This window comes from Danio aesculapii, chromosome 11 (assembly GCF_903798145.1).
Source record: "Danio aesculapii chromosome 11, fDanAes4.1, whole genome shotgun sequence".
NCBI classification, from domain to species: Eukaryota; Metazoa; Chordata; class Actinopteri; order Cypriniformes; family Danionidae; genus Danio; species Danio aesculapii.
Genome location: NC_079445.1, coordinates 38,250,894 through 38,273,563, shown reverse-complemented (window position 1 = coordinate 38,273,563; position 22,670 = coordinate 38,250,894). Strand labels below are relative to the sequence as shown.

General features: G+C 36.4%; 1 protein-coding gene across 1 annotated transcript; it reads right to left on the bottom strand.

Annotated features, from left to right (window-relative positions):
* Nucleotides 1-1,128: 1,128 nt before the first annotated feature.
* On the bottom strand, nucleotides 1,129-22,670 carry hp1bp3 (heterochromatin protein 1, binding protein 3). The gene is made up of 13 exons (XM_056468031.1): nucleotides 22,617-22,670; nucleotides 17,140-17,183; nucleotides 16,401-16,479; nucleotides 15,010-15,241; nucleotides 13,347-13,485; nucleotides 10,794-10,943; nucleotides 10,671-10,712; nucleotides 10,412-10,560; nucleotides 8,300-8,390; nucleotides 6,844-7,000; nucleotides 6,572-6,683; nucleotides 4,895-5,044; nucleotides 1,129-2,305 (listed from the first exon to the last, which is right to left on the bottom strand). Exons 3-13 carry the CDS (start codon nucleotides 16,468-16,470, stop codon nucleotides 1,960-1,962), a joined length of 1,638 nt encoding a protein of 545 aa, XP_056324006.1. The 5' UTR covers nucleotides 16,471-16,479; nucleotides 17,140-17,183; nucleotides 22,617-22,670; the 3' UTR covers nucleotides 1,129-1,959.

The window sequence follows — 22,670 nt, the reverse complement described above, 5'->3', positions numbered from 1 at the left end:
TATAGGTAATTAGTGACGGAGATGAATCAAAGTGTCTGAGTCTGGTTTCACTTCCGTTCACTTTTAAAGGGATAGTTGCCTCAAACATTTTTACTCCTTCATCCTCATGGTTTAAATCCTTCTTTTTCTTTTTTTTAACACACAAAATATATTGCTATAGTAACTGTATAAGTAGGCCTGTATAGTTTTCAACCAAAGTTGGTAGAAACAGCTATCCTCCATAAAGAATTTCAATAGCATTTGGCTTTTATATAGTCCGTTGGTGCTCCAATTTTTGTGAATGCTAACATTTACGCATGAAAACAGGTCAACTTGTCATAAAGGGGTTTACGTAAACATCTCAATGTGTAATGTACTGGATTAAAGTGTGTGTTTGCCTTGGAAAATACTGTGCGTGTTTGAACAAGGAAAGGAATTTGCCACTGAATTTCACATTTCCTGAAGTGATGCTGTTAAGATGGCAAACTGTTGGTTCACAACTTGAGCACTTTATTCTTAAGTACTTCTTAAGTGAATTCAAAGTTCAAAGTGGATTCAAAGTTCAACCTAGGCTGATTTGCTGGTTTTAGCTGGTCAACCAGGCTGGTTTCAGAAGGGTTTTGGCCTCTTCCAGGCTGGTTTCCAGCCATTTTCATCCTGGCCTTAGCTGGTCAGACTGGGAGATGACCAGCTAAAACCAGCTTAACCAGCCTCGCCAGGCTGGGAGCCCAGACAAAACCAGATATGTCCAGTTTAAACCAGGCTGGTCAAGCTGGTTTTAGCTGGTCATTTTCTAACCTGACCAGCTAAGACCAGGCTGGAAATGGCTGGAAACCAGCCTGGAAGTGGCCAAAACCCCTCTAAAACCAGGCTGGTCAACCAGCTAAAACCAGCTTAGGCTGGTTTAAGCTGTTTTTTTCAGTAGGGTTGTAAAGCTACTTGAAGTACGTGCAGAGCTGCACATCAATGGATTTGCTCTTCAGTGTTTGGACTTTCAGTGAAAATTAAACCACACAACTTAATTTCAACTCTGAAAACTGGACTGACAATTTCGATCTACTAGAACTTCCATTCTTTGACACAATCTACATTGTAAAAGCGCTAAAGAAATAAAGATGAATTGAATGCAAACAAAACAATGGGCAAATATAGAAGTACAAATATAGTCACTTTATTAAGGACTACAGAAAAGTATATCGATTACATGCATGCAGGGTAAGGTGAGCAATGCTCATAAAATTACATCTAACCCCCCCTGATAAACTAACACACAAGAGTATGACCAGGTTAATAGTGCATTGAAGGTTTTAAACATCTGCTTGGAAAACGTATATTCTCCTTCATAGACTTTACAGAAGAAAATGACAGTTGTGGATGCCAACGTTTCTTTAATGCATCTTAATAAAAACCAATTTCGCATTCAAGTAGACGTTCAACTGAAAGTTAGGCATTAATACTCATTCTTTACTTTGACGTACACGAAGGAATCAACATCAACGAAACTCGTTTTTTGATTACAATAGTAGCTAAAGACCTAATTTCACAAAACATGACCAAAACAAATCCAAATAAAACTTACAGAGAGAGGTTTTCTTGAACACTGATGGATAAGGGGCGACTGAGTAACTGAAATGCTTGCCTCTACAGAAAGACAGACTACAGGAATTTTAAATAATCGATTTGATGTTGTTGTTGAAGCACAACCAAGATGAAGCTACAGCTCCTCCTTTTCATTCTCCTAACCCGAATGAGCACCTTAACACAAACGGTAGCATTCCTACTCTACATTATAACCTGTAATTAGAATATTGAACATAAAAAGCCTCTATTTGAATGGCAGAATAACTCTGTAGAGGTCCTAGAATCATCAGAGGCCCCGAGATGAGGAAATTTCTACAAAAATAAGAAGAGGAAAAAAAAGCCAGCACTGCAGTCTACTGAGCTACAGTTGATCTTTTCAGCCGTCGACAAGCTCAGGACTCATTTGCGGGCTCGGAGTGACTTGCGGGCTGCAGGTTTAGCCTTCACAGCAGATTCAACCTCCTTTTTAGCAGCCTTGGGTGCTGGCCGTTTGGACCCCCTGCTTGTCATCTTTTTGGCTATCGGCGTTTTAGGCTTGCTGGTCGGAGCAGCTTTTTTGACTGGTGTGGCTTTAACAGGCTCGGGTGCCTTTTTAGACACTGCTTTGCTGGCAGCGGCTGGTTTCTTGGCTGGTGGAGGAGCTTTCCTGGGAGCAGGTTTCTTCGGAGCAGGTTTTCTGCTGACGGGTTTGGCCCTTTTATTTTGACGAGCTTTAGATGCAGGTCTTTGGTTTGCACGCTGGTTCCTGTGGACAAACAGTAAGAATGTTTAGCATTTAAGACACATTCTGGTCTGATGATGATAATGATGATGGATTTTTATTTAATGCCATGAGAGCAACAAAGGCTATTTTCATGGCAAGAACAGTTCATTAATAAATATTAGTGGTGTTACTGATCACAATTCAGAACAAATGTGACCTGCGGATTAATAAATTATTTTTTTACTTGAAGAATAATCTTCAATTTGTATTGATCGCAGAGAGATCACCACTTGTGTCATTTAAATCACATGTATGCAAGCATTTAGGCTTTCCTGTAAAATACAATGATGACGGAGGAAGTATCGGGAATGTGGTGGGTTTCTTAGGTTATTAAAGGTGTTTTCGGTCACTACTTGTTTAGTCCGCATTAATGCATTGAGTGTAAGCTGCATGATTAATCATTAAAAGATCGGGATCTCAACACCCACGCAGAATAAAATATAAATAATGGTGATTTGCATACGTTTATTAATCCTTTGAATACCTGCATTCAAATCTGTGCTTCCAATTTCAGATAACTCAGTATTTAGTCTTTTGAGGTAGTTATGAAGTTACAATCAGTTAAATAACACAGAAGTACTAGGATAAGTTTACAGTTTAGATAAAACCACTGATGTTTATTGTAAAGATTACAATCAAAAATAAAGTTGTAGGCAGCAATTACATTATTAAACCAATAGGTGTTAAATAACAGCCATCAAAAATATGTCACTGAATAATTCTTCAAAAATGATCCATCAAGCAATAAAACATGAAGTTTTATGAGTGAATAATTTAATCATTTATTGAAAATGAGACTAAAAATAAATATGGATTGTACGAATTGTTAGATTTCTACATTCAGCGTCATCAGCAACAGCAGTAATAGTGAATTTTTCACAGTAGTGAATATTTTACTATTTAATTTTATTCAGCTGATTATTTCTTCATTTTACTTTAAATAAAATTACAGCTTCTAAGTTCTGTTTGTTGAAACCAAACGTTGCTTGCAGTACTGTTTTAGTAATAAATGGAAAGCAAATTACATTTGTCTCCTCCCCATTTTGGACAAATATGGTCCAATCAGTGACTAAAAAAAACCATGTGATCCGAACTGTGAGATTTGTGATCCATCACACCACTAATAAATATACAATTAAAAACAACAAACAAATGAATACATATATTAAATAAGATTTTTAGCATTAATGCGTGATAAAAATTCTACCATTTTTCCTGGTGACACTTTGCTGAATATGTCCTTAAGAGAATTTGTTTCATAAAAAAGCCTTCTGCAGTCGTTAAAAGCAGGACAGTCCAGTCGAATGTGTTTTATGGTAAGAGGAATTGTGCAGATCAGACACTGAGTCACATTCTGGTCTCTAGAGTTGATTTTTTTTTTGATTTTCCAATTTTATTGTAAACCCAGTGGTGTAAAAAGACAAATTACCGTAATTGAGTAGTTTCCCCTCAGGAATTGCATTCTACTAAGTAGTTTTAATAATTACTTGAGTACATTCTTAGTGCTGTATCTGTACTTTTACTGTGCTTTTTTTCCTTCAACCTGCAGTGACTGCTTTACATGTTCATTTTTTCACTACATCAAATGTAATACTTTTTAAGACCTTTATAAAGACCATAACGAATGAATTTATGACTTTTGCAGGGCTAAACAATAAGGTTTTTTCTAATAGGCCAGTAGATTTTAAATATTTTTACTCACCTTATCCAAAACATTAGTAAATTCAAATTTAGTTATTTTTTAGCCATAATATTACAAATAATTTGTCAAAACAAGCTAACTCTAGTTGCATATATACCTGTTGTTTCAACATAACATTTCTTTAAAGACAATTTGACATGTTTTAAAAACTGTAATAAACTAAATGTATTCACAACAGTCTTTAAAGGTCAGTGTCCTCACCACAGAGCTATAAACACAACTTTTAACTATTGTTATTGTAAGGAAGACAATTAAAACTATATTGGTAATGAATAAAAATTAGTCTAAAAAGTTGTCTGGGTAACACGGTGGCTCAGTGGTTAGCACTGTCGCCTCACAGCAAGAAGTCTCTGGTTCGAGTCCAGGCTGGGCCAGTTGGCATTTCTGTGTGGAGTTTGCATATTCTCCCTGTGTTCTTCCAAAGACATGCGCTATAAGTGAATTAAATAAACTAAATTGGCCGTAGTGCATGAGTGTGTGTGTGTGTGTGTGTGTGTGTGTGTGTGTGTCTGAGAGTGTGTTTGGATGTTTCCCAGTACTGGGTTGCGGCTGAAAGGGCATCCGTTGTGTAAAACATATGCTGGAATAGTTGGTGGTTCATTCCGCTGTGGTGACCCCTGATAAATAAGGGACTAAGCCAAAGGAAAATGAATGAATGAAAGTTGTCTTTTGTTGCTGATTGAACAACTTTACACGAAAAATTAGGACCCAAGACCTTTGATGATTTAAGACTTTGAGGCATAAAATGTAGTTTTTGAAATTTAAGACTTTAAGACCCTGCGGACACCCACTGGGGTGGTGGGGCCAAGGCTTGGGCCACAATCACTGCTTGTCGTTAAATTTGATATTTAGAATGTGATGTACTTTACCTCTTTTTAGGGGGAGGCTCTTCCTCGTCCGATTCTTCTTCAGATTCTTCTTCCGACTCTTCTTCAGACTCCTCAGACACCTCGACTCTCTTGCGTTTGATTTCCTTCTCTTTAAGCTTTTCCACCATTTCCGGAAACAAAATTGCCGGGCTGTAAAGAAGATGCAACAGACAATTTGTCAATTCAAGATGTTCCATTGCATTTTATTTTAAACCCCTTGAGTCTCACATTTCCCAAACTTCCTTTGCATGACATCAAGAAACATTTATTTGCAACTAATCAACTCACAAAGTTTGTCATTTATTTTTCTGTTTTGTCAATTAAAATATTTACAAACAAAGTAAAAGTAAAAAAATCTCAGAGCAACACTTTGGTGCTTCATTCCTGAATTAATCTATATTTCAAGAGTTCACACTTAGCTGATGATTGATAATAAAGCATTTTTGGCATGCTGTCCTGGAAGAGAGCCCTGAGCTCAGAAGATCCTCGAGTGCTGGGCTCCCTCCCGTTTGAAGGGCGAGAGGGGAGTTTGAGCTCAGTTAAATCACAAGAACTCCACTGTTTGTTATGGTTAATGAGTTAGGAATTGCTATGAGAGATAGCTGACTAAAAGTTCTTCTATGATGCCACTTTGGATTAGCCAATTTACTTGTGTTGCATGTCTTTGGACGGTGGGAGGAAACCGGCGAGTCCGGGGAAAACCCATGCAAGCACAGGGAGGACATGAAGACTCTGCACAGAAATGCAAGCTGGCCTGGTAAGGACTCGAGCCAGTGGCATTCTTGCTGTGAGGCAACAGTGCTAACCACTGGGGCGCCGTGCCTGGGAAAGGGAAGTAAGGGTGGAAGAAGGGATTCTTCAAGATGAAGTCATCTGATTCATCCGAGTCATCTGATTGGTGCATCATCTGTTAGCTGATGTGGGACCAGCTGTGATCAATCATAAGCTAGTGATCCTCTCGAAATTAGTTTATGAATAATCCGCATTTATTGATGAACCAAATTTGGTTCTATGATGATTCAATGGCAAATTCATGTATATGGTCACTAAATTTCTACAAAAATCGCAAATTAATCGTGTTAATAAATGATTCAATGAATGACTAACTTACACAAAACTAATCCAATGAATCCAGCAACACATTCATTTGTATTTTTTAATTTAGGCTTTAAATCCAATTTGATATATCAGCGTTCCCACTCTATCATGGATTCCAAATTCAATGACATTTTACATCACTAATAATTTTAAATTGAGCCCCTTCGTAAATCACACCCCCAGCACATATAGTGCCATGAAAATCTTTCCTGTACTTAACATTTTATTTACACTTAACATTTACATGAAAATTTTCATATTTCAAAAGAATTGAGCATTTTAAACACTCTGAATTGATAATTGGTATTGATAAAATGCATTATTTGTTATAGTTCAACTAGAAAAAATTAAACAAAGAATTTCCTAGTTTTATCATTCATTTAAAAGCAGCACAGAACAATAGTTGACATAAACACAGTACAACACCATAAACTTTAAATTCAAGCACTTTCAAGGACCCGTGATTAAGTACTTTCAAGGCCTTAAATTCATATGTCTGAAATTCAAGTACTTTCAAAAATCCTGAGAACCCTGTAAACTTCCATCTTCATTTAAATTACCAAAAACAATTGAACTTACCTTGGGTAAAATGGATAACTAAGCTGATATGACCCACTCAGTCCATGACCAGAAATCTGCTCCATCCATCCCATCACTTTACACTTCTGCAAGGTTCTCTTCAGGTGAGACACTAGCAATAAGACACACATCGTTCATAAGACGTCTGCATAACACGTTAAAATACACCAAATGCATTACTAAGGTACTAAGCTTACTAATACATAAAGGTCAAATTCGAAAACCTCAGGCCTCGAAGAGGACGCTAACTCAAGGCTAGACGTTTCCCTTACCCACTGGAAAGGCGTTCTTCTCCTTTTTCTCCATCAGGAATTTGCGCAGTATAGTGATGCTGCAGGTCTTGGGCTCATTCATCGCAGTTATGGCGGCCACAACAGCGTCTTCCAGCAGACCACCACCCATGAGGACCTTATTTCCAGCTTTCTTCAACTGTCCAACACAAATGCAGACTCTCATCAAAACAGTTTTATTTTTTTCGCCGAAGAATTTCTTTTTATTTTTATACAATTTTAAGACTTGGCGACGCTGTGGCGCAGTAGGTAGTGCTGTCGCCTCACAACAAGAAGGTTGCTGGTTCGAGCCTCGGCTGTGCCAGTTGGCGTTTCTGTGTGGAGTTTGCATGTTCTCCCTGCGTTCGCGTGGGTTTCCTCAGGGTACTCTGGTTTCCCCCACAGTCCAAAGACATGCGGTACAGGTGAATTGAGTGGGTTAAATTGTCCATAGTGTATGAGTGTGTATGGATGCTTCTCAGAGATGGGTTGCAGTGGAAGGGCATCCGCTGTGTAAAACATGTGCTGGATAAGTTGGGGGTTCATTCCGCTGTGGCGGCCCCGGATTAATAAAGGGACTAAGCCGAAAAGAAAATCAATGAATGAATTTTAAGACTTTTTAAGACCCAGTGAAAACCCCGAATATGTAAGAATGACACCTAGTGGTTGAAATAAGTATTGCACTCCAAAATCAAAACCTCACCCTTTGACTCCACGCAAATGCAGGTTACCAGATTTACGACATTAACAGGAGCATGTGTGCCTGAATATTGGGCCTACGCTGTATACTAGCTACAAGCACGAGAATATTTACAAAATGAGTTTTTTTGTCCTAACCATCACCTGAAATTTCTCTTTTTAATTTCAAATTAAACACTGAATCTGTCTCATTTCACAGGCTGCTGCTTTCCTCTGGAGGTTACATTGAAGCGGCCTTAACGACTAAAATGAAATAAGGTATGTTTTCCACCAAGGCAACCCAGAGTGCTGAAATATAATTAGGTAAACTGGCAGTGGGCTGGTTATAGAAACCAAAACAAAGACAGATCTTCACACACAGAAATTTAAGAGAATATCTGACTTTAGCATTGTTTTTCACATAAACAAATATGCTCAATTAGCATGTTTATTAAATATCTGCAAACACATTATTGTATTTCTATGATTTAGAAGAGCCAAAAACTAATGTACAGCACCTTAAAAAACATGTTCCACTAAAACTGTCTGTATTGTTCAAACCTACATTTCACTCATGTTTATCTGTGTGTTCTCCTGGAGTATAGTAAGCTTCGATTCATGATTAATATATTGTGATTTTCTGGAGTAGATTTTGTCATTTAAAATCATCAACTAAACCTTAATCCATAAGACTAACCATGACTAAACTAAATGGCGTTTTAGTAAAAAAAACTAGACAAAAGACTAAAACCAAATCAAAATAACAATGCATTAAACTAACCTGGAATGTTCCAGAGGCTCCTTTCCCAGTGATCTGCTCCAGGTAGCCCTTTTCCACAGATCTCTGCAGACAGTTCTTCAATATGTCGGGCCTTGGAGAGATTTACAAAACAACCCATCATTAACAACTCTTAAGGCATTCTATTCTGTAACTAATCCCTAATGGTGACAAGATATGATATTACATACACAATCTGTTTTGCAGATTACATGTTAAAAATAAATGTCAAACAAATGCTTTTCCTCTGAACTTTCTATTTATTAAAGGAACACTCCACTTTTTTGGAAATGGAGTTGAGATGTACCATTTTTCGAACCTTTTAGCCAATCTCCAGGTTATGTGAGAACACTTTTAGCTTAACATTAATCATTCAATCAGATCAGACCATTAGCATCTTGGTCAAAAAAAAAAAAAAAAAAAAAGCTGATAATTGTCCTATTAAAAGCTTGACTATTCTCTAGTTACATTGTGTACTAAAACTGATGGATCATAGTTTAGAGCAGTGTTTCTCAACTGGTGGGTCATGATCCAAAAGTGGGTCGCGGGAACATTTTCAGTGTTTCTTATTTTGCTTATACCGGACTTTTATTTTGAAATGTTTGCGAGACCCGTACAGTTTGACATGTGAAATTTCATTTCATTATAGCAACAAATATGTCAAAGCACAAGTACGACCCCGAATATGTAAAGTATGAATTTACATATATTGATGACAAAAAGGGGGCAACGCAGTGGTGCAGTAGGTAGTGCTGTCGCCTCACAGCAAGAAGGTTGCTGGTTCGAGCCTCGGCTGGGTCAGTTGGCGTTTCTGTGTGGAGGGTCAGTTGGTGTTTCTGTGTGGAGTTTGCATGTTATCCCTACGTTCGCGTGGGTTTCCCCCACAGTCCAAAGACATGCGGTACAAGTGAATTGGGAAGGCTAAATTGTCCGTAGTGTATGAGTGTGAGTGTGTATGGATGTTTCCCAGAGATGGGTTGCAGCTTGAAGGGCATCCGCTGCGTAAAACATATGCTGGATAAGTTAGCAGTTCATTCCGCTGTGGCGACCCCTTTTTAATAAAGGGACTTTTTTAAAAAGGCTTAAGTGTATGTGGTGAGGTGCTCTCACAAGAGAGCATGAAACCTAAATTAATACGACATTTAGAAACCAAACATCCCAGTTGCAAGGACAAACCTGTGGACTATTTTTAAAGACGACTCCAAGAGCTGGGGGCATCACAAAAGTGCATACATTTTGTTAAATGACAGCAATAAAATCTTGTTTATTTGTAAGTCTTGGTGATTTTCTTATGATTTATCTGCCATTACTTGTGTATTTTAACTAATAAATACTAATTAATTATAATTCCTAAAATTATATTATAGTTCCTAAAAATTTGGGTCGCGGCTTGATGACCATGTAAAAATGTGAGTCCCATGGCCAAACCAGTTGAGAACCATTGGTTTAGAGTATAGTTACTAGCCATATCGACCTAGAAAATAGCTCATTTTCATTCAATCGTGGTATACAGTGTACCTACAGAAGAGTCAAGCTTTAATTAGGAAAAATGTTCAAAGTTTCCTTAGATTTTTTTATGCTAGTGCATTAATCTAATTGAATGACTAATGCTAAGCTAAGCTAAAGTGCTCCCAGACCCAGAGATTGTCTGGATGGATTCAACAATGTTAAAACTCAACTGTTTACCTCTAGGGAAGTTGTAAAATTATGTTCTTAATGTTCAATTAAGCTTAGACCATAATGCCAAATTACTCAGTGGGTTATTTAAATGTTACAGCCAAGAGGAAGATGCTAATGGTCTAATCCGATTCAATCATTTATGCTAAGCTAACAGTATGCTACATGGTGCGCTTTATTTATTTAACGACTTGTATGCTTGCAAAAAACACATCCTTTAGTTTTTATAAAAGTTAAAAGAAAACAATATCCTTGTATGGGCCTATGTTTCGTAATAAGATATAACATAATAGTTTGCTTAACTCAAAATGTAATGTAAATGTGAGTTTTAGACATAATATTGTCTGTTTTCCGTTTTGCCAATGAAGGTATTTCCAGAGAAAAACAAAGGGTCAATATTGCACACCCCCTGTCTACTAATAGGATGTCAATAATGACCTGTTATCCACATTGAGTTGAGGGAAGTGTTGCTCCAGGTACTTCTTGATCAGGATGTATGAAGCCTCTTTGGGTTCACAGAGACGGGTTATGATCAGAGGCAGAGACTCTCCCAGTGTCTCCTTCGGTAAAGCAGACGCAGCTGGCTTCTACACAACAACACAGCATTGACAAAAATTAAATGACAAATCAATGATAAGTACTTTATGTACAGCTTTAATCAGCAATGAAAAAGACAAGTAACACTATATTTAGATACCTTCCCAATGGCGAAACTTCCAGAGAAGCCTTTACCCTTCAGCTGTGGGTTAAGAAGATAAGACATAGTTGACTTACTGTATATGCAAAACTAGAAATACTCATGTGTTAAACTGCAAATCACCTGTCTGACAACACCCTTCTCAACCATTCGCTTCAGAGACCTCTTGTAGAGGTTTTTGGTCCTTTTGTCCATTTCCACAGCGGGATACTTCTTCCTGACGTATTTCATAATGATGATTGAAGAAGCACCACTGCGGTCTTCTTTGCAACTCTACAGAAAGATGTACATATCAGACAGCCATTTTCAGACTTTTCAGATTTTCAATTTTGCATCTGAACTTTTAAACCTTTTACCTTCATTAAACTAGAAAAGACCATTTTAAGACAAACAAATGAAAATAAAACAAATAGGAACAAATGGGGAAAAATATTCCCTAAATATAGACATATAAAAAGAGTTGAATTAGCAGCACAATATTCCACTGCATTGAAAATGTAGAAAAAAAAGAGGAATATAAATATATAATATATGATATAATATATAATATATAATATAAAATACTTTTACTGTATTCACGCTGTAAATAATTATATATATGCAAGTTCAGATATAAAAAGATATTTGGTCTAGTTTTAAGCAAAATGTATATTTAATTTTGCTAAAAAACAAGATTTAGCCCCAATCCCAATTCTACCCCTTACCCCTACCCCTTGTTTTGCGCATTCACATGAAGGGGTAGGGGTGTCCCAATTCTCTTTAGCTTGAAGGCATAGGGCTAAGGCAGTGTTTCCTCTAGGATTTTTTCCAGCTGTGGCGGCAGGCCTTTTTTACACAGATCTACCAACTACCTGTGGCGTAATTTCAATGACAAATGTCATGATCGCAGTATTAGAAGTCGAGATCGCATTTATGTAATAGCCTTCGAGCATGCGAATCTCTTTGCTTGGGACTGGGTCTAAATGTCTTTATTGAAAATTGAGTGCTGTAAGAATGAGTTCTGAAGAAAGAAGTCCTGAAATGAATCATAATTTTTGCACTTCAGTTCTCTGGAACTCAGTGGGTTTTCGGTTAAATGCCTGAATGAGTCTGTGTTTAATTCTAAAAAGTAAACCTCTACTCATATTTAATAGGCTACATAATACAATATATTATCAAAGATATAAATAGCTGAACAAGTAAACCATCAGTAGTAACTGGTTCACTTTTACAGCTGTTGTGTTTACACTCTTGCAAACTTTTCTAACTCACATTTTCTAAAGTGTAGATTTGAATAAAGACTGAAAGAGTGCTGTAGTCACTCTGGCTATAATTAATTAACCTTTTAAGGCCCAATGTGTTTTTTTACATGCATTTTTTATTTCTCTTTGCTATTTGGGCTTATTGGATTCTAATTGGAATAAAAATCGAAGTATCATCTTTTGATATGATGTACTTTTATACTTTTTTCCTGAATTTTTTTAAGGCATATTTGACATAGATTTTTTTTTGATTTGATTTGACTATCAGAGAGTAAAAACTTATTTTTTCCCCATTTGGACAGTTAAAAATAGTGTTTGGGACATTTCATATGCTGCAAAACAGTTGCAGGATGACACTGTATGTCTGTAACAAAATATAAAACATTCAAAGTATTACAAATACCCACTTAAGAGCTAAAATGTGCTGTCCACGTTTGCGGACACTAAAGCCCTAGGAGGTTAATAAACATTATGTTTTTGGTTAAGATTGTTTGGATAAAAAAAAGTTTCCCTTTTATTTATTCCCTTTTATTCTTCACAGAGCTCATTTTACACAACTATCTGAAATTCCCTGCTGAAAAATCCAGCTTAAACCAGCCTAGGCTGGTTGGCTGGTTTTAGCTGGTTGACCACCCTGGTTTTAGAGGGGTTTTGGCCATTTCCAGGCTGGTTTCCAGCCATTTCCAGCCTGGTCTTAGCTGGTCAGGCTGGAAAATGACCAGCTAAATCCAGCTAAAACCAGCTTGACCAGCCTGGTTTAAGCTGGACATAGCTGGTTTTGGCTGGGCTTCCAGCCTGGCAAGGTGGTCAAGCTGGTTTTAGCTGGTCATTTTCCAGCCTGACCAGCTAAGACTAGGCTGGAAATGGCTGGAAACCAGCCTGGAAATGGCCAAAACCCCTCTAAAACCAGGCTGGTCAACCAGCTAAAACCAGCCAACCAGCTTAGGCTGGTTTAAGCTGTTTTTTTCAGTAGGGTTGAAAGGAATTATCCAATGGGTTTTTGATTTTTTTGAGGGAACCTACCAGTAATTCTAAACAATTAGTGAATAAAACCTATTAAAGGGATAGTTCACCCAAAAATGAACATTTACTCACACTCAGGTGATTCTAAACTGTATATCTTTCTTCTTTTGAACACAAAAGATATTCTGAAAAACATTGTAAAACCAGCAGACACTGATTTCCATAGTAGGAACAAAAGCTACTATGGAAGTCAATGGCAGCTGCTTTCCAACAATCTTCAGAATACCTTCATTTGTGTTTAACAGGAAAAAAGAAACTTGAACAGCTTTGAAACAAATGGAGGGTGAGTAAATAATGACAGAATTTTCATTTTTGGGTCACTTATCCATTTAAATGCGTAAAATGATTACCAAACTCTCTTGAAAGTGAAGGAATAGATTAAGGAAGAACTTGTTTTCAATTTTTAACAAACCTCAATGGCTTCTAGGATGATTTCTTCAACTTTGGGTTGGGAAAGTGAGGTTGAACCCAGTTTGTTGGCGGCAATGGTCGCCCAAGCGGGAATCTTCTTCTTTTTCACCTTCTTCCCTTTGTCATCCCCTTCCTTGTCACTGTAACATTTAAATAAACCAATGAGTAAACATGTGGATTATAGTCTAAGCCTAATTGAACACTTTACTTTTTTGTAAATAGGCTCATTTTACAACATCCCTAGAGTTTAACAGTTAAGGTTTTTAGGTGTTTTCACCTTTATTTTTGATAGGAGAGTGGCGATTAACAGACAGAAAAGTATGGGGAGCAGAGAGAGGGGAAGGACCTCGAGCCAGGAATCAAACTCGGGTTGCAGTGAGCACCTCGGTGTGATGTATCGACGCGCTAACCATTAGGCTACTGGCGCCGACAAACAGTTAAGTTTTTAAATCCATTCAGCTAGCCTCTGATTTTGGCGGGAGCACTTTTAGATTAGCTTAGCATTAATCATTCAAACGGATTAGACCACTAGCATCTCACTCAATAATAGAGTATTGATGATTTTTCTATTTAAAGCTTGACTCTTCTGTAGCTACATTATGTACTTAAAATAAAAAGTTGCTATTTCTAGGCTGATATGACTAGGACTTCTACTCTCATTACATTATTGTGTCTGCTGCAGCTATGGTATGGCAGCAAAGTTCCTTGATTATTACGCCAGAGTAAAAATAGCCATAGTTCTTAGCCACATCAGCCTAAAAAGTAACAACTTTTTATTTTCTGTCAGCCTTTGTTCATGATGTAACTACAGAAGTCAATCACAAAGAAAAAAATAGTAGATTTTTTGAGCGAGATGCTAACAGTCTAACCCAATTCAATGATTTATGCTAAGCTAAGCTAAAAGTGCTCCTGCCAGACGCAGAGATCAGCTGAAATGATTTAAAAATGGTAAAACTCAACTGTTTGACATGTAAAAGGAGCCTATTTACAAAAAAAGAGTGCTTTTAAAAGCTTTTTTACAACAGTGGTTCTTAATCTCCGGTCCTCAGGCCCCTCCGCCCTGCACATTTTGTATGTCTTGTGTAGAGCTGGGCCGATAAACGATCGAATCCCAATCAATATTTTTGTCAATAACAATGATAAGCTCTGGACTTTTTGTAGTCTATACTGTTCTAAGAGTCAATCACACAGCAGAAATGTGCAACAATGGGAATCTAAAGATGTGTTAGTATTAAGCTCCAACTTGCTTGAGCCCAGCTCTGCCCATGTGGCTCAGCATTGAGTACCACTTGGAAATTTTGGCCACTGAAAATTCATCGGCCAAAAATGTTATGCCATTAAATGGACCCTCTCATTTTGTGGCTCCAGTTATTGTTGAGGTACTCTTTTAAATCTGGACGCTTTAACAACTGATATCAAAATATATATCAGTATCGTTCAATATGGAAAATAATTATCGAGATTGCATTTTTGCCATATGGGGGATATTATGGGGGAAGCCCTAGTCCCTTGTTCATGGATCTCTCTCTTAATGAGTGGATAATCTAAATCAGGTTTTTAAGTAAGGAAGGGGGATTAGTGCTAGGACCTGAATTGGGAACCACTGCTTTACATAAACAGCAATGTAAAATAATCTGACATTTCTTTTTTTTTTTTTTACTTACAGTTTAGCAGCATCCTTTCCTTTTTTCTTCTTGCCCTTCCCTTGTTCAGCAGCTGCTTCATCAGATTTCTCTCCCTCTCCAGCCTCTCCATCTTTGGCCTGCTCCTCTCCATCAGCAGTCGCCTCCTCTCCATCTCCTCCCGCTTTCTTGTCCTCCATGGTTTCAGGTTTAGAAGGTGAGTCTTTCTCATTCTCCTTCTCACCTGCAGAAGCAGACCCTTCAGCGGGAGCATCTGTGGGAACAAAAAATGCAATGAAATGTTTCTGCAAGTGAAGAGTTCAGATGCAATAACCTCCAAGCGATGGCGGAGATTCTTATTAAATTAGCTTTTTTTCTCAGCCTCTTGTGTTTAGGTTCAGTTAATTCCCTTTATAGGGAGTTTTATTCTATTAATCTATTGTAATCTATTCCTTGTCGCAAATATTAACATTACCGAACCTAAACATAGGGTGCACTCACTCTATGCTTTCCGAACCGGGTCCGGGCACGTTTACGCATTTCGTTTGAGAAGTGTGAGTGCTCTGAATCAGGCTCATTCGTGGTCTAGTTGGCTGGCAAACTATATATATATATATATATATATATATATATATATATATATATATATATATATATATATATATATATATATATATATATATATATATACACACACATACATACATACACACATGTATGTATGTGTATGTATATATATGCTTTGCAGCGTGAGCATCATTTGTAACTGTAAATTTAAGTTTTTTTTAAATAGAACACTTTTACCATCCTTTATCTGTATAAAGGTGAAGTACAGCATACAGAAATTCTATTTAAGTCATGAAGGCATGAGGAAGAGAGTTTTTCAGTGCCTAATAACTAGGACTAGACAAAATCTGAGGACATTTTTTGCTATTTCTGTAGAGAATTCTGTAAAAAAAAGTCTGTGGATTAATGCACAATGGTTTTAGGAGTATCATAACTAAAATGTATTATATGAAATAAAAAAATAATACCTTTTAAACTTTTATTTAATGTTTACAATGCAAATCTAATTAGATCCACTTATTTGGTAAACAAAGCAAGTATCTTTTATAATATCTGTTAAAAGACATTTTAATATTACTATATCACAATAATATTAGTGAAATTAATTTAAAAACTGAATAAATATAAATTTACACGAGTAAATACAGACTCAATGACAGGCTAAAAATCTGCAGATTTCTGTGCGTGCAGATTCCGTGTGGGCCTACTAATAACTAATATTTCAGTCTTATTTTTAATTAAAATAAAGGTTTTTTTATTTGTAAGCAAATGATTCCATCTGAAGGGGTTATGTCTATGTGAATTGCCACAACATATCTCTCTGTGATCAAATATGATCAATGTACCAGGATATGGGCCATACTTACCTCCATCAGGGGCATTTGCAGGGGGTGCCTCCTCTTTGGGTGGGGCTGCAGCTGAGCGGCGAATAGGCATGACTCTTACCTGCATATAAATAAAGACATTATATACATATATCTACACATATATACACGTACATGTCTATATATATAGATATACACACGTGCGTGTGTGCGCGCGCGTGCAGGTAATGTATGGATCTAAGCTGGGAATCCAATAAAAGCCTGCATTGTTCACTAGGTTAAGTTCATTGCATGGTTGAGCTCACATAGATTGATTTGCAAAATTACAGCATTATTATCCATTTGAATGATTTAAACACCTAAAATGTACGTCATGACCTCTGCTTAGCAAAGGGAAGCTCGTGCATAAAAAAGCACGGCGACAAACACGGGCTGGACGTGAAGGCACAGCAAATTAGCAAGAAAGGAGCTACAACCTCATTGTTTATTTGCTCCACACATACGTCTAATTGTTATGGCGTGAATAACGTGCTTAAACTCACACGTGCATATATTTAGCCAATGCACGGGGAATTAATTGCACGTAAACCACAATATAATCGAAAATGGCCATTTTGTCCATTTTGCCCTGTACAGTAATGGCGCTGCGTTGGGCTGAAAATGGTAAATGCACGAGGCTGCAGATTTAAAAGACCAAATAAAACACACACGCATGTAGTACGCAGAAAAGAGTCTGTAAATTGAGGATGTATAATTTGAGAATGAGCTTATTAATGCATACCTTGATGTATTGGTTTATCAGTTGAAAGAAACACTCCCTTCCTTCTTCTTCTTCGTTTTTTGGCGAATTGCATTCTTTGTGCATATCGCCACCTACTGTGCTAGTTGTGCAACCAGATTCTGTGATTGCTCTGCCCCAATCCCACAGACCTCAGAGTCCAGGCGCCGGTTGACGCTGCGTGTTCAGCTCCTCCCCCCTGCACACTGAACTCCTTAATCTCTAGACTTGTAACAGAGCACTTATTTTATTTACTTACATGAGTTATATTTTAGTTATATTATTATTAGTTATATATTATTTTATTATATCCTTTTATCTAATCCTGTATTATATAAAAAATTTATTAGAGTCCTATATCCTATACGATCATAATTAAACTCATACCCCAATAGGTATCCTATATCTTTATCTTCCTTTCCTTTCTCCTTAAGATATTCAATTAGTTCCTTTCTTTCTTCTCTATATTTTAAACATTCATATATTACATGCTCAATTGTTTCTTTAACGTCACAAGAGTCACATAATCCATTCTCATGTATACCAATTAAAAACAATGAATCATTCAATCCGGTGTGCCCCAGTCTCAGTCTGGTAATTATGCCCTCCTCCTTCCTATTCCTTCCATGAATAATCATTTTAGTGTCTACATTCTTTTTGATTTTATATAGACCTCTTCCCTTCAAATCTGTATTCCATACTTCTTGCCAATGTATTGTCACATTTTTCTTAATAATACTTTTAATTTCTCCTTTACTTAATGGAACATTTATATCGATTTCTTTTCTTTTAGTCGCATTTTTAGCTAATTCATCACTTATTTCATTTCCCACCACCCCTATATGTGCTGGAATCCAACAAAACCCAACTAGAATTCCTTTCCTTTGGATTCTCCATATTAATGTAAAGACTTCATTCATTAAATCTTCTCTAGATGACTGATGACTGGCTAATGATTTTAATACTGAAGCAGAGTCTGAGCAAATCACAACTCTGTCTGGTGTCACTTCTTCTACCCACATAAGTCCCACAATGATAGCAACCATTTCAACAGAATATATTGACAGTTCTGATGTTGTTCTTTTTTTTATAAATACCTCCAAATCAGGAACACACACTCCTATTCCTGTAACACCCTTGTCTGGGTCTTTAGATCCATCAGTATACATTTGTGTACTCCCATAAAATTTTTCAACTATATGCTTATATACATTTTGTTTGAGTGTACCTGATTCCTCCCACTCATTTCTTTTATCCAAGATCTCAAGATTAATTTCAACTTCAGGTATTATCCATAGGGGGACTTCACTCCATACTGGGCTTTTATTACCCACTATATCAAATACTTGGTGTTTTTTTGCTATATTATGTATATCCCATCCAAATCCTCTTCCTCTATTATTTGTATACTCCCAACAATCCATTAAAGTTTCTTTTACAATGTTCTCTCCAGCATAGCTTTTAATAGATGACCAATACGCCAGCGCCAATTTCTCCCTACGCAGATATAATGGTAATTCATTTGTTTCAACAATTAAAGCATTAACCGGTGTTGATTTTACTGCTCCTATACACATTCGAAGTGCTCTATATTGAATTCTATCAAGTCTTTTTAAAATAGTCTTTGATGCTGCCGCATATATCATACACCCATAATCAAGTACCGATCTTATTAAAGCCTGATACACTGTGAGCATTAATGATCTCTCTGCTCCCCATTCTTTGCCTGCTATTGCCCTCATTGCATTTAAAGTTTTCCTACACTTCTTTTCCACTTCCTCAATATGCTTTTTCCATGTGTACCTGCTATCCAGCCAAATCCCTAGATATTTAAATTCTTTAACCTCCTCTAATGATTTTCCATATATTGATAATTTAATGTCACTTGATATCTTATTTTTCCTACTAAAGATCATATAACATGACTTACTGATCGATATTTTGAATCTCCAAAAATTACTCCACTTTTCTACCTTATCTATCGCAGCTTGTATATTTTTAAGTACCTGCTTTAGGTTTCTTCCTCGCTTCCATATAGCTCCATCGTCAGCGTAAAGAGCACTTCCTATCCCAGGTCCTAAGTCTTTGAAAATATCATTAATCATTATGTTAAAAAGCAATGGACTAATAGTACTGCCTTGAGGAATACCGTTTTCTGCATTAAAAGATGAAGAATGAGCATTTCCCACTTGAACCATAAATGTTCTATCATTCAGAAATTGTTTTATCCAGTTATATAATTTTCCTTCTATGTTCATTTTATCAACTTTAGCTAACAATCCTTCTCGCCAAACTGTATCATATGCTTTTTCAATATCAAAGTACACGACTACCATAAACTCTTTCATGTTAATTGCTTTTTCTATTTCATTAGTGACTTTACTTAATGCATCTATAGTTGATCTTCCTCTTCTAAAACCACACTGATATTTGCTATATTTTTCCTTTTTCTCCACATCATAATTAATTCTATTCATTATCATTTTTTCCATTAATTTACCTAAATTTGATGTTAATGCTATTGGTCTGTAATTTTCCGGTTTTGTAGGATCTTTCATTGGTTTTTGAATCGGTATTACTATTGCTTGTTTCCACATTTTTGGGATAACTCCTTCTTTCCATATTCTGTTGTATAGTTTAAGAATCAATAAAATAACTTTTTCTGAAAGATGTTTAATCATTATGTAGCTTACCCTGTCTCCACCTGGGGCTGTATTTGCACATTTCCCCAGTGCTCTTTTCAATTCTGAAGCTGTAAAATCTACATCCATACAACTATTTCCATTTATTTTATTATGCATAATATTTGGATTTATTTCCATAAACTCCCTTCTACTTTCTTCATACTCGTCCCCCAATTCTATACTATATAATCTTTGTAGAACATTTCCTAGCATATTAGCCTTTTCAATTTCTGATATAGCAGTTACATCCTTCTCAATCAACACTGGTATTTGTTTTCTCTTTTTTCCTTTTCCACTCATATTTTGTAACATTTTCCATACTTGATCTATGGTGGTATCTTTCCCCATCGTCGAGCAAAATTTTCTCCATCCCTCCCTCTTAGCGATTTTTATCAGTCTCCTTACGTTAGCTCTTGCTCTCTTGTAAATCAGCATGTTATCAAAGTTCATGTTTTTCCTAAGCTGTTTGAATGCCTTATTCCTTTCTTTAATTGCCTTGCTACACTCTTCTGTCCACCATGGAATGTTCCTCTTTTTTTCACCTGCAGTTCTTATAGGGATGTATAAATTAGCTGATTGTATTATTAAATCTGTCAATGACTTGCATAATATTTCAACTGTTTCCTCTTTTACTTTTACTAAATTTTCTTCACAGTATTTCCCAAATGCTACCCAATCTTCTTTCTCATATTTCCAGCAATTCTGTAGATATTGACCACTATTAAAATTCCTTATATTTAATTGACATATTATTGGAAAATGATCACTTCCAATTGTGCTCTCACTTAATACTTTCCATTCACAGATATTAGCTATTTCATTTGAAATAAATGTTAGGTCTAAACATGATACTGTATTGTCAATTATATTATACCTAGTGCCTTCTCCAGTGTTCAGGCAAACTAAAGATCTTTCTTCCATATATTGTTCTATTATTTCCCCATTATCATCTATTTTTTTACTCCCCCATAACCAATTGTGAGCATTAAAATCCCCACACCAAAGTTCTTTCTTTCCTCTTTCAACCTTTTCAAGTGAATTGATTGAAATGTTTTTACACGGATTATAAAAGTTATATATTACCAGTGAATTTCCACAATAATAAACCTCAACCATCACACACTCTAATCCCTCCACCTCTCCCAAGACTCTGTACGTCATTTCATCACTTATAAATGTAGCTACCCCTCCTCCTTGACTCCCTTCCCTGTCTTTCCGTATCAATTTATAACCTTTTAAAACAAACTGAATATTTGGTTTAAGCCATGTTTCCTGCACACATATTACATTTGGTTTATATTCTAACTCTAAAACAAATTTTTTAAACTCTTGCCCATTCGCAATCAAACTTCTTGCATTCCATTGTAGAATACTTATAACCATTAAGCTAATCAGAAACTTGAGAAGCATCATTTATTGTTGATCGAGTGAGAATGTCATGAATCATATGGGCAGAAATTCCTGTAATTCCTAAAAACTCTGCTGCAGCATCTAGAATTGTTTTAATTTTAGCTGACCTGCTTGTCATTACAGCTGTTACATTAATCACTTTGACAATGAATACCAGAAAGTTCTCTTTTGTCATTATTAAGTCATTTTCCTTTATACATTTGTGATTACAATTATTTTCCCTTCTGTTCCCAGTCTCAGTATTCATTTCCAGTTGTTTTTCATTTGTCATTACTTCCTCTGTTCTTATCTCCCTTTTCTGGCAGCTCTTGACTGCTTCTGCATATGAAACTTTGTGTTCTATCTTGAATTTCTGTACCTCTTTTGCTTTTATCTGAAATTCACATCCTCCATATGCCGCACTGTGTGGACCCCCACAATTGCAACATTTTAGATCATTTGTACATTTGTCATATTCATGATCTTCCCCACACTTCACACATCTCATTTTTCCTCTACATACTGCTGCTACATGACCAATACGCTGACATTTGTAACATCTCAAGGGCTTTGGAATGTATTCTCTAATTGTGTAGCTGATGTATCCCATCTTCACCTTTTCAGGCATTTTACCTTCAAATGTCAGCAAAATGCTCATACTTTCTTGTCTATCCCCATTTACATTTTTAAGCAATCTTCTCACATTGATTACTTTGCCTCCTATTATATTTTCCTCAATCTCTTTGTTGGAAATATGTATTGGAACACCTGCAATTACCCCCTTCTCATTTTTGGCTACTCCAATTTCTCTAGAACTTACTTTTTCTCCGTTCATCTCTTTAATTCCAAGTAATTTATTTCTTTGTGCAATGTCCTTAACTATTATTAGCACTCTTCCTTGTCCCAGACATCTTGCCAAACTAACTGTTCCGATTAGCTTATCTATAGCCTTAGACAGCCCAATTGGATGTAGATGTTTCCCTGTACCTTTGTCAAACGTCATCATTACTTTATATCCTGATATTTCATTTTGCGTTTGATCTTTCTTATTATCTTTCTCACTCGTTTTAGTCTTTTTTTTATTTCCATTTACCACATTATGCGTATCCTCATAGTCTTCCTGTTCTTTATACATGGCTTTCTTACGTTTAGAGTTTTTCTTTTTGGAAAATACTTCTGTAAAGCCCATACTTTCATTTATCATTGACTCATCCGAGTCATCATCCATGATTGCACAACAAGCACAGATCAGATCAAGCGATGACTGTTTATTCACTTAAAGTTGTTATTTTTAAGAAATGTTACAGATACCGCGAACTCCAGCTTGTTGTTGTCTCAATCCGTGACGTAGCTCGAGGAACTGTAGTGTGTATTGCTAGGTGGAATCCTCATCACACTCCCTTCCTTTTTGGAATTCTCTGTTTACGTGCCCCTCCCCCGCCTGCGTACACAGAGCGACGT